At 43.0% G+C, this 17,205-nt stretch overlaps 1 protein-coding gene across 2 annotated transcripts; it reads left to right on the top strand.

Moving 5' to 3' along the window:
- The first annotated feature begins 919 nt into the window (after positions 1-919).
- Positions 920-16,703, top strand: EI24 (EI24 autophagy associated transmembrane protein). Of its 2 annotated transcripts, none has more exons than XM_003417425.4 (11): positions 920-1,006; positions 4,526-4,638; positions 8,368-8,513; positions 9,906-9,966; positions 10,859-10,925; positions 12,031-12,155; positions 12,472-12,591; positions 13,107-13,218; positions 13,679-13,790; positions 14,690-14,764; positions 15,714-16,703. In XM_003417425.4, the coding sequence occupies exons 2-11, from the start codon at positions 4,597-4,599 to the stop codon at positions 15,874-15,876; spliced, it is 1,023 nt and encodes a 340-aa protein (XP_003417473.1). In that variant the 5' UTR covers positions 920-1,006; positions 4,526-4,596; the 3' UTR covers positions 15,877-16,703. The 2 variants fall into 2 exon arrangements, with proteins under 2 accessions (XP_003417473.1, XP_023412844.1); XM_023557076.2 differs by lacking the exon at positions 920-1,006 and adding an exon at positions 1,379-2,057.
- Positions 16,704-17,205: the final 502 nt, after the last annotated feature.

The following is a 17,205-nucleotide window of genomic DNA, read 5'->3' as shown; positions in this document are numbered from 1 at the left end:
CGCTGTAGCTAAGCGCTTGGCTACTGAAGGTCAGCGGTTGGAACCCAGCAGCCTCTCCACGGGAGAAAAATGTGGCAGTCTGTTTCCTTAAACATTACAGCCTTGGAAGCCCTATGGGGCAGTTTCACTCTGTCCTACAGGGTCCCTTTGAGTCCGAATCCACTTGATGGCAATAGTTTGTCTCTTATCCTCGAATTTAAAATTTCCTGACCCAAAATTAATCCTCCAATGGGTTTTTTCCTCCCCCTCTCTCACCCACAGTTGCTAATCCACTTTTCTTTCCTGTTCAAGACAAAAGAGTAGACAAAAACAAAACAATTAACTTGTGATGTTTTGAAAAAGACTTAGGTTCTTTAAATTTCCGGAGGTCTCAGGACTGTGGGTGGGAGAAGGGCCAAATCGTCTGGGCTGTTACCCTTTTTAATGTTAACTCAGGGGCCATTCAGGGGCCATTGGTACTTCATCACCATAGAAACCTGTGTTCTTTAAGCAAAAGTTTTTTACGTCTTTGTGAATTCTTCATTCTTTGGAAGCAGGATCCTGGTGCGTGAGGGGAATGTTCCCCTAATTTGCAAATTGCTTATTAAATCACAGAACAAGCAACCATTGCGTTATTATTTTGAATTCATACATGATGGTGTTTTTTAACAATAGGATTTGGAAGCCACAGTCAACCCCACGGAGGGGGAAAGGGCAAAGGACAGGAAGAGAGAGCTGCAAAGCAGGGGTCGGGGGAGGTAGGGTCGGCCTGAGCTTGTGCGGGCGCCCGGACTACATTTCCCAGGCTCGGGCCCCGCCCCCGCCGCCCCGCGCCGCTTCGCTTGGCGCGCCCGCCGGCTTCCCAGAGGCCCCCTGCGTCTCGGGCATGCCCAGTGCGGGCGCAGCGGCCCCGGCCTGGGAGCGCCCTGGCGGGAGCGGCGGCCACGCGCGGAGGAGCCGAGGGGGCCCGTGGCGGCCGAGGGCCGGGCCGGGGCCAGAGCCGCGGTGGCCGCGGCGGAGCTGCCAGGTAGGCCCGGATCCTGCCGAGCCAGGCCTCGGGGCCGCCGCGGAGCCGGCCTGGGCGGCGGGGTCCATGTGGGCGTGTGAGGGCAGGCAGGGCCCGAGCTGGGGGTTATGAGGTTCCGCGCAGGGGCTACGGGAGAGGTCATCGGGCGGGAAGGGGCCGCAGGGAGCGGGGAGGCAGGGCACCTGGACTCTGCTCCAGGTGCGACGCGGCTGTCTTCGGCTTTCCGTGTGACCGAAGGTGAGCCTGGGCGGCCCCGGCACCTGGTGCACATCTGTGTTGGGGGAGGGAGACTTGAGTTTCCAGCCGAAGGTGCCTGGGAGCCACGGGGGAGGGACGGAACAGTACTGGGGGAACACGGGGCCGAGCCGACCTGTAGGTTCACCTTTTCTGCACCTGGTGTGGGAAATGAGTCTGCTTCCTGCCTTCTGGGATTGGCTTTAGTGATTTAGAAACTAAAGTGCACAGCCGTGCCTCAGTAGAGGCTTGATGAGGTCTTGTGACTGTTTGATTTTAATAACCAGGTGTGTTTCATCGTGAAAGAGAGGTTGGTTGTCCTTTCGATACTCGGGTTAAAGAACAATCCTTATTGAGAGTTTGAGGAAAAAGAAGTCAGAACTGAGAGCTAGGGCACCATGGGTCTGAAGTTTTCTGTAGCTGCCTTTCACATACTGTGACCTTGGGCAAGCCGTTTAACTTCTGGGACTCAGTGCACCTTTCTGTAAAATTAGTGAACCGGGTACATCTTCGTTCCTCCCAGTCTAATCCTGTAGTTCCACCTGTAGCGTTCATTTTGTGTGTGGTCTCAAAATTGTGGCAAGTTACTTTTCTGTGTGCCCCTGTCTTTTGTCAAGCCAGATAGTTCACCAGATAATCCAGTAGAAAGGATGCTAGGATCTCAGTATAAATCGAAGTGGTCAGTAGGAACCCTGACATTTGGTACCTTACCGAAACCAGGTGTTAACTGGCCCAAGTTTCAGATGACACAGCTGTTCTTTGGACTGGAATAGACATAACTTCAGGCTCCCTGTCAGTGTCCTGTGGGAAATCCAGAGTAAGTAGTTGGTTTCCTTAAACTCAAGCTGGTTCATTTTTTAGTGTGTTTATATAGCATTTTAAGTTTTTGTTTGCATGTTTTTGCACTTCATACTCAGAAAACCTATTATGAACTTTTAACACCTTAATTTATAAATGAGAGGCGATTGAGAGATGAATCCCATAAAGTCGTTCCAAACTAGTACCTTGTATGTTTTATCTTGATCGAGCATTGGCTACCTGCCTGGCTCTGAGTTACCCTTACCACAACCCTGGCAACAGCGTCTGTATGGCTGCACTCGCATGATTGAGACTGGAGGTTTTGTTTTAAACTATCTTAAAAGGGAAGGGTGGAAATATTAACAAATGCTTCTTGCCCTAGAAACTTCTTTACCTGAAGTGAATGCATCTGTGTAGGATTTGACCTAAGCAGATGGTCATACAGTGTTGTGCCAGTGGTCTTACTGCCATATTCCCTGCTCCTCTAGTTCTGAGTGGCATTAGTCCAGTTGGGTCGATGAGATGTAGTTTGGTGGCTAAAGGTCTGGAGTGTAGATCAATTTGCATGATCATACCTTGATGTTTGAGGTTTATAAACTTCCTGTGAAATTCTGTCTTATTATATCACGATTTTTTACCTTAAATTGAGAACACCCTTGCTTGGTTTGTAGGAATTGAGAACTTTAGAATCTCAAGTTCTTAAAACGTTTCTGAAGATGGATTTTCCATTCACCTTAAAAATAAGTAAGAGCATTAGGCTTTTAAGAGTACATGTACACATGAACTCTCAAGTTCTTAATTTTTGAAAGTAGATTTCTCATTCACCTAAGAAATAAAATTGGACAACATCAGTGTTTTAAAGAATATTTGCACACATGAAGTCTTTTTTGGTCTAGTTTAAAAACCACTGTTCCTTGCATACTTATTAAAATTATATGTATATATTTGAAATTAGAAAACACAGGACGACGTATTTGGAGGTGCATTGTCTTAGATAGGCAGTTTCATGTAGTGCCTTAAACTTTTCTTTGTGCTGGAGGGCCCTGTGTGTGACGAAAGTGCATATTTAGTAAGTTTTGTAGGAACTTTTATCTTGCTCTTTTATTTTCCTTCAAGTGTTTGAGGGTATAAACAGGGTTTCCAACTGGTTTGAAATGGTTTAGTAATTGCCAGCATAAACAAGGGCAGCATATGTGTTGCGTAGCAACCAAATCTATGCTATTGCCTGTTGAATTTTGACCCCAGTAGGAAACAGCCAGCTGTGCCCACTCAAAGATGGCGGCCATCGCTCTACTTTGGATGTGTCGCTCTCTACAGTCTTGCCAATAATCCAGTCTCCCACGTGGATCCTGAAAATTGCAGCTGTTTGATGTGGAAGATTGGATTATTGGCAGGACTGTGGGGAACAACACATTCAAAGCAGCGGCAGTGGGCGCCATCTTTGAGCGGGACACTACTGTGCTGCTTGTTTCCTACTGGGGTCAAAATCCCACCAGCGATAGATTTAATTGCTGTGTGTTGTGGATTGAGTTGTGTCCCCCAAAAGCGTGTGTCAACTTGGCTAGGCCATGATTTCCAGTATTGTGTGATTGTCCACCACTTTGTATTCTGATGTAATTTTCCTTTGTGTTGTAAATCCTACCTTTATGATCTTAATGAGCCAGGATTAGAGGCAGTTATGTTAATGAGGCAGGACTCAGTCTACAAGATTAGGTTGTATCTTGAGTCATTCTCTTTTGAGATATAAAAGAGAGAAGCAAGCAGAGAGGCAGACCTCTTAGCACCAAGAAAGTAGTGCTGGGAGCAGAGCACGTCCTTTGGACCCCAAGTTCCTGCACTGAGAAGCTCCTAGACCAGGGAAAGATTGATGACAAGGACCTTCCCCCAGAGTCGACAGAGAGAGAGAGAAAGCCTTTCTCTGGAGCTGGCATTGTGAATTCAGACTTCCAGCTTCCTAAACTGAGAGAGAATAAATCTCTCTTTGTTAAAGCCATTCACTGGTGGTATTTCTGTTATAGCAGCACTAGATGACTAAGACACTATGCAATGAGTATGCTGCCTTTTTTGTCTCAATAGCTGAATCATTCTGAGCCAGTTCAAAGCCCTGGGTGTAAATCAAGCATAAATATTGCTTAAGAGGAGATTGAAATTTAATTATGACCCATCTCTAAATCCTCAAAAGTACCGGGAGTTTACACGAGGGGTAGTTAAGGAAATCAAAGCTTAGAGAAGAAACAGCTGGTGCAAGAACACATTTTCACCATGTGAAAGTGAAATCGTGGTGTGTGATTAAAAACCTGAGATTTCAGTTTTCAACAACTACAGGTGTGGCCTTGCTCAGTTGACTCTGCTAGTGTCTACTGAAGTGAGAGAGTCTATAACACTCCTATCAGAGCTAGAAGTATGTGGAAAATGTCATCACGCAGAAATGTACATAAAGTAACTTAAAGTAAACATTTTTACCGCAATGCGTTCATCTGTTTCCAGGCCCTCCATGATGAGAGATTTTGAAGCACTTCCCTCTCTTCTGTGTAGTTGATCGTTGGGGTGGTGAAGAAATGGCTGACAGTGTCAAAACCTTTCTCCAGGACCTGGCCAGGGTGAGTACATCTTGTTTCTAGGACATCATCTCTTGACCTTTTTGCTGAAGGAACTGATTAGGAGATCCTTCAGGCATTTGTGTGTGAGTGCGCGTGCTTTAGGTGAAAGTACAGTGCAAATTAGTTGTTTCTCATTCAGAAATTCATACACAAATTACTTTGTGACAGTGGTTTCAATTCCTGCAATGTGTCAGCATTCTCCTGCTTTCCCTTTCCACCCCAGGTACCCCGTGTTCATTCGTCCAGTTTTCCTGTCCTTCCTGCCTTCTTGTCTTTGCTTTTGGGCAGGTGTTGCCCATTTGTCCTCATATAAATTCCTCTTGTGTGTTGTTGTTTGTTTTATAGGCCTGTCTAATTTTTGGCTGAAAGGTGGATTTCAGGCGTGGCTTCAGTTCTGAGTTAGCAGGGTGTCTGGGGTCCACAGTCTCAGGGGTTCCTCCAGTCTCTGCCAGACCAGTAAGTCTGGCCTTTTGTGTGTGTGTGTAAGAATTTGAATTTTGCTCTATATTTTTCTTCCACTTTGTCCAGGACCCTCTATTGTGATCCTAGCCAGAGCAGTCGGTGGTGGTGGCTGGGACCATCTAGTTATTCCAGGCCCAGGCTGGTAGATGCTGTGGTTCATGTGGTCCATTAGTCCTTTGGACTAGTATTTTCCTCACGTCTTTGGTTTTCTTCATTCTCGTTTGCTCCAGATAGGATTTTACGAATAGATGTATCTTAGACAGCTGCTCACAAGCTTTTAAGACCCCAAATGCTACTCACCAAAGTAGGATGCAGAACATTTTCTTTATGAACTATGTTATGCCGATTGACGTATGTGTCCCCGGAGACCACGGTCCCCAGCCCTCAGCCCCAGTAACGTGGTCCCTCAAGGTGTTTGGATGTGTCTGGGAAGCTTCTGTGACTTTACCTTGGTCAAGGTGTGCCGACTTCCTTCACCAAAGTTAACAGTTGTCTACTATCTAGTCAGTGATTTCCTCTCACCACCCCTTCCCTCTCTCATAACCATCAAAGTTTTTTCTTTTTTTTTTTCCTGTTTGTAAACCTTTTCTTGGCTTTTGGCAACAGTGGTCTCATACAGTATTTGTCCTTTAGTGACTGGCTGATTTCACTCAGCATCATGCCTTCCAGATTTATCCATGTTGTGAGATGTTTAGGGATTCATCATTGTTCTTTATGGTTGCATAGTATTCCCTTGTGTGTATAATACAGTAGTTTGTTTACCCTTTCATCTGTGGATGGGCACTTAGGTTGTTTCCTTTAGGCATTTTTGAAGTCATCCGATTTGTTGGATCCTTCACATACAAGCTTTTATTCTAATTATTCTGTGTCTTGCAGAATCTTGGGACACCTGTCTAGTGAGTGTCACTCTAGTATTGAAATCCTGGTTAGTGAGCTCTAGAGCCTTTTTCCCCCATTCTGCAAGGTGCAGACGATGAGGATGCCTTAGCAGAATGCCCCATAAAGAACTATCTAGGGCCTGGTCAGCAAGGGTTTAAAACATTGTTATTTTTGCGTAAAAGAGGGGAAAATGAAGGCATTCCTTAGAAAGGTTAAAGACACTTTATGCAATATAATCTACTTTCAGTGTCCTTACCTCCTTGACTGCCGTTCTTGTGCTATAAAATTTTAGCCTTGCATCGGTTCTACAATACGCCTTTACGTTTGTCAGCCTTACTAAACTATATCCAAAGGCAGAGATCATGTCATCATAGCCCTCAGATATTTGAATTTAACTCTTAAATTTTTGAGTTAGCTGTGTAAGAAAATTCATTTTTGGAAAGTTTAGAAGCTAAAAGAAAAATGAAGACTAAAAATGACAGACAAAAGGTTAGGCACGCACTGTGGCAGTGCATCCCCCAGCAGATAGTCCATAAACCGGCCCATTTCTCTGCACTGTGGCTGTTAGCCCAAATTCGTTTTGACTCATAGCAATAGGTAAGAATGCCATCCTTTAATCCAGCTTGCCCACCATCTCCTGAATGCCTTTTTCTGTTTCTTCATGAGATTACCCACTCCAGTTTGGACATAAATCTGTTATAGTACTTACTTAATAACTACAGTGTAAGTTTTTTGGGTTTTACTTGTGTACTTTTTCTGTTAAGTTGTAAATTTCTTGAGTATTTCAACATGACCAGTGTCTGGCTCAGAAGATAGTATATGGGGTGGGTGGATGAATGAATGAATGAATACAGTTCTTTGGGATGAGTGACAGGGAATTCTGGTGTTTCTAGCACCAATAGAAATCTTCCTACTATTGGAGCTCTTTGAGTATGGTTGGCAAGTGCCCGTCACTGTCTTTATCATCTCAACAACACTCTTCAAGGACACTCTCCGCCAGCTACACTACCGTGTGGCTTCTGTCTTAATGTGAGCGACCCTTATCATAGGGCTTTTATGTGTCTTTCCCTATCCTCGCTCCAGCCTTAGTCCTTTCCAGAGTGTTTTAGTTATCCTTGTATATCTGTGGAGTTTAGGATACAGAGCATACAGTAGGCATTTAGTTAACACTGAAAGAGTAAAGGGAAGGACAAGCTGGCTTTATATTATTGATAAATGTTGGGGGATTGGAAAATCACTGTTTTGCAACCAGGTTATTCAAGATTGGTTCAGGTAAGAACTGGTAGGGGATGGTAAGTGGAGGAGGGACAGTTTGGTGAGTGGGATAGTTGCGTGGTCTCAGAAGGGTCTCCCCACAGGTGGCTTATTAGTTATGAGGGGAAGAGTTAAAACCATGCAGTGGAGAAGCTGGATGCAAAATTAAAATCACCACGGGCAGACACATATCTCGTGCCCCTGGACATGATACCTTGAAGAACACAGCATCGCTTCTGTGGTCATCCTGTCAAAAAACGCCTAACCTGGTCTAATCGTGAAGAAACAAGCCTAAAGTGAGGAATTCTATAACATAATTGACCTGTATTACACCAAAGGAAAGACTAAAATAGTTGCTGATTAAAGAAGTCTAAAGAGACACACAGCTTAATGCAATACGTGATTCTGCACCGATAGACTAAGGGCTTCTAGATGCCAGAGAACATTGTTGGGACAGGTGGGGAAATTGGAATACGGACAGTTGTTCAGTACGGTCCAGTCGATGTTGATTCATAGCGTCCCCATGAGACAAAGTAGAACTGCCCCATAGGTTTTTCTTGGCTGTAATCTTCATGGAAGCAGATTGCCAGGTGTTTCTCCCGTGGACCCACTAGGTGGGTTTAAACTGCCAACCTTTGGGTTAGCAGCTGAGTGCTTAACCACTGTACCATCAGGGTCATATATATGAGTCCTGTAGATTAAAGTGTTTGTTATAATATTGTATTTTGTGGATTGGTGACTGTACTGTGGTTATGGACAAGAATATCTTTGTTGCTGGGAAGTACATACTGAAGAATTAAGGTAAAGGGATGATGTCAGCACCTACTCATGCTTCAGAAACAGTGTGTGTATGTTAGATACACACACACATACATGGATCTGTATGGGAATGATAAGGCGGCAAAATACTAAACTGGTGAATCTGAATAAAGGGTATTTGGGATTCTCCATTCTTGTAATTCTTCTGTAAGTAGGAAGTTGTTTCAAAATAAAAAAATTAGCAAAACAAAACAGCCAAGGTCTCTTGTGCCTTGCAACAAAATAAGTACAATGATTTCTACGCTTCTTTAACTTTACTGTAGGTAACTTTGGAAATTCTTCTCTGATCCCTAATCTTAATCTCCTTCTCTCTAGGGAATCAAGGACTCCATCTGGGGTATCTGTACCATCTCAAAGCTGGATGCTCGAATACAACAGAAGAGGGAGGAACAACGTCGAAGAAGGGCAAGCAGTGTCCTGGCACAGAGGAGAGCCCAGAGTATAGAGCGGAAGCAAGAGAGGTAAGGAGGATAGTCTGATGTCAGGAGATATCCAAGGAAGGGGTACTTTAGGAAGTGACCAATTCTTAGTATGGAATTAAGACTTTTGGAGTATCAAAAAAAAAAAAAAAAATCTGTTGCCATTAAGTCCATTCTGACTCATAGCAACCATATAGGAACTGGCCCACAGGGTTTCCAAGGCTGTAATCTTTACGGAAGCAGACTGCCACATCTTTCTCCTATGGCACGGCTAGTGGGTTTGAACCACTGACCTTTCAGTTAGCAGCTGAGTACTTTAACCACTGTACCACCAGGGCTCCTTTTTGGAGTATTCAAACCCAAACCAAAGCAAACCCATTGCTGTTGAGTTGATTCCAACTCATAGCGACCCTGTAGGACTGTCCCATAGGATTTCCAAGGACTAGCTGGTGGACTCCAACTGCTGACCTTTTGGTTAGCAGCCATAGCTCTTAATCACTGGGGCATCAGGGCTCCTTTTTGAAATATCAGTACCCCATTCTTTGGTTTTTATACTTCCAGAAAAAGTGTCATAGGTGAATTTTTTTTTTTTCACATTGAATTAAATTTAGGCTCTAGCAATAATCTTTGCTCAAAATGTCGTATTTTTTTTTTAATTAATTTTTATTAAGCTTCAAGTGAACATTTACCATTCCAATCAGTCTGTCACATGTAAGTTTACATACATCTTACTCCCTTCTCCCACTTGCTCTCCCCCTATTGAGCCAGCCCTTTCAGTCTCTCGTTTCGTGCCAATTTTGCCATCTTCCCTCTTTCTCTATCTTCCCATCCCCCCTCCAGTCAAGAGTTACCAACACACTCTCCAGTGTCCACCTGATTTAATTAGCTCACTCTTCATCAGCATCTCTCTCCCCCCCGCTGACCAGTCCTTTTCATGCCTGATGAGTTGTCTTCTGGGATTAAAATGTCGTATTTTTAACAAAAATCAGAATAGGGAATAGAGAACCACAAATATTGGATTGATGAGTACCTATATGGGTTTATTTATTGAAAGAAGAACCTCAGACTTTCTTTTTTAATCTTGTCCAGCCCCAGATTTCAGAAAATAATTTTTTAAGAAAAGCTCGTTCCCCAGAAATATCTCTTATCCACTTCTCATTGACTGATACTAGGAGAACATTGGGACAACATTAGGTGCTGGAAAGTAAGTCATATGGTACCGAAGCTAATAGTGGTGACAGTTGTCTAACGTGGCGACACACTGAACGTAATATCACTGAATCGTACACGTAAAAATGGCCAAAATAGCAAATGTTTTATTATATTTCACAATAGAATTAAAAAAAAAAAGAAGTATAAAATGGAGAGCTACTGAATAACAGTAAGGAAATAACCTATATGCCTTTTAAGCTAAGTGCGTGTGGTCTTTTCCAGTGAGCCACGTATCGTTAGTAGAATTTTCCAGTGTTGCGCTTGGAATGGAGGAGTATTTTGGGTAAGTTCTTTTCCTCAAATTCTAGGTGTCTTGTGGTTGTCTTTGGTCCTATACGCATCTGTGTTTTGTTGCTATGTGATAAAAGTTTTTAGTTTTTCCTCGAAACACGGACAAGTAGCTTTCACATGCTGCTGACAGATACTTAAGAATATCACTCAGAGTTCTCTGCACTTGCAGTGATTTTAATCCCATTCAAGAAAGAACACTTGTATGTGAATGCATGCCAGGGGTGGTCCTGAATAGACACTTAACAGTTTTTTAAAAAATGTGACTTGTTCCCAGGTTTTAGGGCTATTGCAGGTGACAGTTTCTCTTGATGTTGTCTGGGTATTTTGACAAGGAACAACCTTGGACATCAGAGGGGGAGGACTGATGTGGCTGGACAGGAGCAAGGTTCTTCCTACACCTGGTCTAAGCGATCTACCAGAATTAATTACCTTTGAAACCCATACCAGAAAAAGTTAATTAACTGAGAATCAGTGCAGGCTTAGGTGAAATCTGGGTGCTTTGAAGAACAGATGGTTAAGTATTTTCTTTGACTCAGATATTAGTTCAGACTTAAAACATCCCTGCGTACTTAGTAAAAAAAAAAAAAACCCAGAAACTTAGTAGATGCCTGTATTTTGGCTGGAATATTTGAAATGTTACTCTTGTATGCCCCACAAAGTGTCACTATTTTATAGGTAGTATTAAGTTTTTTTATTAAGTTTGTACCTCTGAGCGGGAGTATTGCAAAGTAGAAATGGATCCGATTTTGGTGCAGATAGTAATGGTTGAAAGAGTGGCAGGCCCCCTGTTTATATAAGGTACCCCACCTGGAAAATAATTACACTAAAACTTGGATCTCTTGTTTTAAAGGTGGTTTTGATTTTTACCTTATTTTTTCCTTTAGTTGAGTCTCCTCTTGTTTTACCGAGTGTTTATTCCTGGGCTTCAGTCAGTAACAGCACAAATTATTGGTAAGTAATGCCCTTGCTGTTTACTAGGGATGAAGGTGGGAGATGTTTCCAGGCTCCCTCAATTTATTAGACACTTCCTATGTGAACACCTCAAACCTCTTGTTTTTAACTGAAAGCTCTTAACCCTCTAAAATGGGTACTGTTATTATATCCACTTTATGGATGAGGAAATGGAAGTTAGTTACCAAGGTTAAAATAAACCATTGGTATGTGGCAGAACTGGTATTTAAACACAGGTGGCTTCCTATAAATGGTATGCTCTTAGTCTGTGACATCAGAGTCACTGTCACATAGACAGGTTTATTTCAAAGTAAGCAGAATGTATCTATAGTTGCTCCAAATTGGAGTTGTGTCCTGGCACAACGGTTAAACATTTGGCTGCTAACCAAAAGATTGGCGGTTCGAACCCACCAGCAGCTACATGGAAGAAAGACCTGACAATGTGCTCCTGTAAAGGTTACAGCCTAGAAAAGTGTATGGGGCAGTTCTACTCTGTCACATGTGGTCACTATGAGTTGAAAACTGTTGAAAATCAACTCTACGGTACCCAGCAACAACTCAGAAAAAAACCATTGCTGTCAAGTCGATTCCAACTCATAGTGACTGTGTAGGACAGAGTAGAACTGCCCCATAGGGTTTCCAAAGCTGTAATCTTTTTTCACGGAAGCAGACTGCCACATCTTTCTCCAGTGTGACTGGTAAGCTCAAACCGCTGACCTTTTGGTTAGCTGCCGAGCACTTATCCACTGCACCACTGAGACTCCATGCAACAACAAAGACAACTAGGAATAAGACTGTATCAATTAGGAATAGTGAAGCTTTAGCAAGAAACAGAAATATGTGTGGTGAAAAAGAATAGTCACAAAATAGGTGTTCCATATTGGGTCTTCTGGTGGCGCAGTGGTTGAGAGCTTGTCTGCTCACCAAAATGTCGGCGGTTCGAATCCACCAGTCGCTCCTTGGAAACCCCATGGGGGAGTTCTGCTTTGTCCTGTAGGGACAATGTGAGTTGGAATTGACTCAACAGCACTTGATTTGGTTTATTTATTTTTTTTTGGTTGGTGTTTCATTTCTATTGTTGAACTAATAAATCTTTTTCCCTCAGGTGATCCATCATTGCACGGAGATGTTTGGTCGTGGCTGGAATTCTTCCTCACATCAATTTTCAGTGCTCTTTGGGTGCTCCCCCTGTTTGTGCTTAGCAAAGTTGTCAATGCCATTTGGTTCCAAGTAGGTCCGGGGCAGAATGGAGTTTGGGTCCTACAGCAGGGTGGGTTGACAGCAGGTTTCAGCTGGTGAAGGCAGTGGCCATGTAGGGGGCTTATTCCTCAACCTTAACCTTTTATGGCCAAGCAGCCAGTGGGTGATCTTTGTACTCTTGTAGAATGGAATGATTGTCCCAGGTCATTAGAGCACCTCATTGTCAGATGTCTGGGTGCTTTTTCACTTGGCAGTTCTAGTGGCAGAGCAGTGGCCTTACCTTAGGGGGTGTTTATCAGGGTCATTTAACTCAAGTTGTTTTGTTGATCTGCTTTATCTGTTACAGGATATAGCTGATCTGGCATTTGAAGTGTCAGGGAGGAAGCCTCACCCATTCCCTAGTGTCAGCAAAATAATTGCTGATATGCTCTTCAACCTTCTGCTGCAGGCTCTTTTCCTTCTCCAGGTGAGACCAGCCTTTTGGGCACATGGGCAGGTAATAGAGTTTCATTAGAGGGCGTTCTCCCCAAGGGCAGGGTTAGCATTTATGCCAGCAGGTACGTGACAGTTACATGACAAGTTATTTGACTGCAGTAAATTTAAAACCACACAGGAAAAAACAAGAGAACTGACTCTTGATCAAGGAGCACAGATACCCAGACACATGGTGCGAATGGGGAGGTATGTGAAGTCATAGCATAGACACAGCACATCGTCCTGGAGCATCAGTTTGACTTGGTAAAAGTTTAAAACTGTCTTTCCACGGAACAAATACATTAAAGAATATAAAAATCTTAGTTGTAAGAAATGTGAACTTACCTGCTCCTCCCTACCACTCTGGACATTGTTCATTCTGCTCTTCGGCAGCTTGAGAAGCAGCTGTGAGGCTTTGCTGGCAGATAGCGATGGATCAGAGAGGCAGGTGACTAGTGTTAGGTCTTTGAGGCTTTGGAATTAAGATCTTCATCTTTGTTCTTTCAGGGAATGTTTGTGAGTCTCTTTCCCATCCATCTTGTTGGTCAGCTGGTTAGTCTCCTGCATATGTCCCTTCTGTATTCTCTGTACTGCTTTGAATATCGCTGGTTCAATAAAGGTAGGTTCATCTTTCTAACAGAAATAAACTCAGACCTTGGAGGCCTTGTTTTGAAATGCTGCTACTAAGCAGACTTGTTAAACTCTTTAGTCCTTAAACCTTTGGCAAACCACCTTTGGAAGGAAATAACCCCATTGCCAAAAGGAAGCTTCCATTCTGCCTAAATGGTTTAATCGTGTTTATTTTATTTGCTGTCTTGCTTTGTTCAAAACTAATCCTGACAAAAGATGCTGCTGTTGTAGCTCATAATTCATTTAGCTTGCCACCTGTGAAATTGTGACTGTTATAAAAAGGTTGAATAAAAGCTTTATATCAGATTTACACAAGTATAATTTACATATTTGCTGTTTTCTAAATGGCAGATCTGTACCTAAAACTCAGCCTTCAAGTAGTTTGTCTCCCCTAGTCATTTGACTAAAATGGCATATGCAATCTAATTGTATTGCTTCCGTTGTTGTAGGAATTGAAATGCACCAGCGGTTGTCAAACATAGAAAGGAATTGGCCTTACTACTTTGGATTTGGTTTGCCCTTGGCTTTCCTCACAGCCATGCAGTCCTCATACATTATCAGGTAATTTGGCTAGAGGGATTTGAAGGGGACTAGTAAAAATTTGGGGCCCTGGTGCTGCAGTGGTTAAACATTTGGCCACTAACCATAAGGTTGGCAGTTTGAATCCACCAGCTACGCCTTGGAAACTCTATGGGGCAGTTCTACTCTGTCCTGTAGGGCCGCTATGAGGTCAAAATTAACTCGACAGCAATGGGTAGTCAAAGTCGGAGCCTTGGTGGCACACTGGTTAAAGAGCTGGGCTGCTAACCAAAAGGTCAGCAGTTCGAATCTACCAGCCACTCCTTGGAAACCCCAAGGGGCAGTTCTACTCTGTCTTTTAGGGTCATTATGAGTCAGAATCGACTCAAGAGCAATGGGTTTGGATTTTTTCATCAAAATAAGAAGGCTTGATGGCACAGTGCTTAAGAGCTCAGCTGCTAACCAAATGATCAGCAGTTTTAATCCACCACCCGCTCCTTGGAAACCTTAGGGGGCAGTTCTTTTCTGTCCTGTGGAGTCACCATGAGTCAGAATCGACTCGACAGCAGTGGGTTTGGTCAAAATAAAGACCCACGTTCCGGCACTTTCTTGTTTGCTGCTATGCTAGGCATCTGCCGCCTTCTTTGATCATGAGGACGCCTATAGGATTTTCTCACAGACATTTGCCAGTTGGCATTAAAATCCAGTCTGCGTGATTCTGTACCCATATTCTTTCTATTTATTGTCTCCTGGAGCTATGTTAAATAAAGCCAGTGCTTAAAAACACCTTTTTTCTTTTTGAAAGGTATGATTGTCACATTAAGTTTTCACCAAGCCGTGATGTTTGCACCAGAGGCAAAGGAGTTAGGAGTTCTAATATCTTCTTCAAAGTCATGGCTGTGATGAATAATTAGGTGACTGATTATTTCTGCTTTTTACAGTGGCTGCCTCTTCTCCATCCTCTTTCCTTTATTCATTATCAGCGCCAATGAAGCAAAGACCCCTGGCAAAGCATAGTAGGTATTAACCAGTGATGAACAAAGGTTTTACTGTGTAATGGATTGGGGTTGTAATGCCACAGTTGTGTGAACGAGACTTTTTTTTTTCTTAATAGCTTACTTCATTGCAGAAAAACTTCTACAGTTTAAAGGCGGAAAAAACACTTCTGGGATATAGTCCAAGCTTTTCCTCATGCATATATGTACATGTCTTCCAAAAATTGATCTTATTTCACATACTCTACGGCACACTGAATATAAGAAACACTTGTAGACACCAGTAGTGAAGTTCATTTTTGTTAAGAATGGTCGAATTTTTAGAAAAGTTGTGGGCCATATGATCTAGCCATGTGAGTTTATTGATAATGATGGTAAAAGGTAGTATTTTAAAATGAATTCAGCAATACCAGTGACACTCCAAAAGTTTAATCATTTCAGAGAAAAGCTCAGTCATGTGTGTTTAGTAGGGATGTTTGATGAATTTTGGTTATTTCAATGAGGGTACGTGTATTAGAAATCTCAGGTCTGTTTTGGATTTTTACATGCTCTTGCTAGTCAGTAATGCTCTGTGTGTATTTTAGTGGGCATAATTGACTTTCTCTGGGAACCAAACCACGTAGCATATGTTATCTTCCGACATTGCTTGAACTTTGTACTGTGAATCAGCCATAGAACAGTACTTAATCAGAATTAGTCTTCTGAGGTACAGCGTCCTCTGAAGAGCCCCAGTGCTTCCAAGCTAGTGATTGCTTTGCATTTGCAGCAGCGATAGGACCCAGTGCGTTCTTCAGTTGCTCCCTGTTCAGGCCATGTCTCTGAAGATCTGCACTTCCTTGATCAAATGTCAGTTCTCTTGTTTTTCACTGCGTGGTTTTAAGTTTATTGTAGTCAAATGACTTTGCATATAACTAAGAAACAATTTTTTTATCAAAGGGAGAGTTAATAAGTTGGATCTCTTGCCTTTTAGCCTTTTTCAGTTGCGCCTCTTCTCCTTGGTGGTCTTCTTGAGCAACAGACTCTTTCACAAGACGGTTTACCTGCAGTCTGCTCTGAGTAGCTCAACGTCTGCCGAGAAGTTCCCTTCACCACACCCGTCTCCTGCCAAACTGAAGGCTGCTGCAGGCCACTGACTTCACCTGCCATCCACAGGGGACGGGTGGGATTGGAGGGAGGATGTGGCAGCTCTTTTCCCTGTTACCTTCCCTACCCGGGAGAGGCAGGACCCACTCTGCCAAGGGCCCTCTGCATAAACTCTTCTCTCCGGGGAATTGGAATCTTGTCTCTGGTGCACTTAGGCAGAATCTTCCTGACACCAGTACATGGATTTTTAACACCGTGAGTCTGAAAGGACCACATGTCTTTCTGTAGCTGTTTTCTAGCATTTGCCAGACCTTGTGCCTGGACTGATTTGAATACTTTCTCTCCCTGTGCCATTTACCCTCCCACCTCCCCTTCCTGCCTTCCACCCTTGGATGAATGGATTTTGTACATCTAGCTGTTGTATTTCGTGGATTTGTTATTTTTGTTGTTTTTCTGTGAAGCACATACATTGGATGTGGTAGGTGAAGGAGTACCTCAGTTGCTCCTGGCCACTCCCTTTATAGCCATCACTGTCTTGTTTTTTGTAACTCAGGTTAGGTTTTGGTCTCTCTTGTTCCACTGCAAAAAATGAATCTGAAGAGATGCGACAGGAGGAAAGACCTCACAGCCATAACTGTTGGGTTTTGAGGAATGATTTTCTTCCCCTTGAAGGGGAAAGGCTTTCTTCGCTGGTACATAAAGTACCCCAGCTACGGGAGTTACCAATTCTGGACAAGTGCCACTGCAACACGGAAAGCTCAGAGAACCTGAACTTTAACTCTGCTGGCCATGGTGGGTCTGTGTGGTATGTCAAAGGAATATTGGGTGCTGCAAATAGGAACTGAAGGGGTAAATCTATTAAACCCATTGAACCTGTGATTTGTTGGCTTTTTTCCTGTCATTTTAAGAGACTTAGTATGGGGGTGTGGGCAAGAGGTGACAAAACAACTGTACAGTTTTCAAATACCACAATTAAATGTCAGCTGGTTTCCCACAAAGGGTATAATAGTTGAATTTACAAATCATGACCTGGAGAAATGTGTTCATGGAACATAAGACTTTACCGTGGACAACTTGGGCATAATTTTTGGGGATTTGCCCTGAAGAATACTCCCTGAGGAAGTCTGCAGAAATAGTCATATATATTGTATGGAAGAGTTTGGGATTGTTAATATCTGTTTCAAAGTCTGCATGTGTATCTCTACTGTATATTCAGGAAGGGAGAGAGAGAACCTTTAGATTTTCATTAGGCAAGGAAAGAGATCAGGTATTTGGTTAACCAGCCTTTACTATGTACAAGACAAAATAAGGAATTAAAAATAGTTGCTTATGCGGTTGACTGAGGGAGAGATTTAAAATAGTGAGAATCTCGGGATTAA

The sequence above is a fragment of the Loxodonta africana genome, chromosome 15, assembly GCF_030014295.1.
Source record: "Loxodonta africana isolate mLoxAfr1 chromosome 15, mLoxAfr1.hap2, whole genome shotgun sequence".
NCBI classification, from domain to species: domain Eukaryota; kingdom Metazoa; phylum Chordata; class Mammalia; order Proboscidea; family Elephantidae; genus Loxodonta; species Loxodonta africana.
The sequence above is the reverse complement of the archived record's forward strand: the minus strand, read 5'-3'. Positions and strand labels throughout refer to the sequence as shown.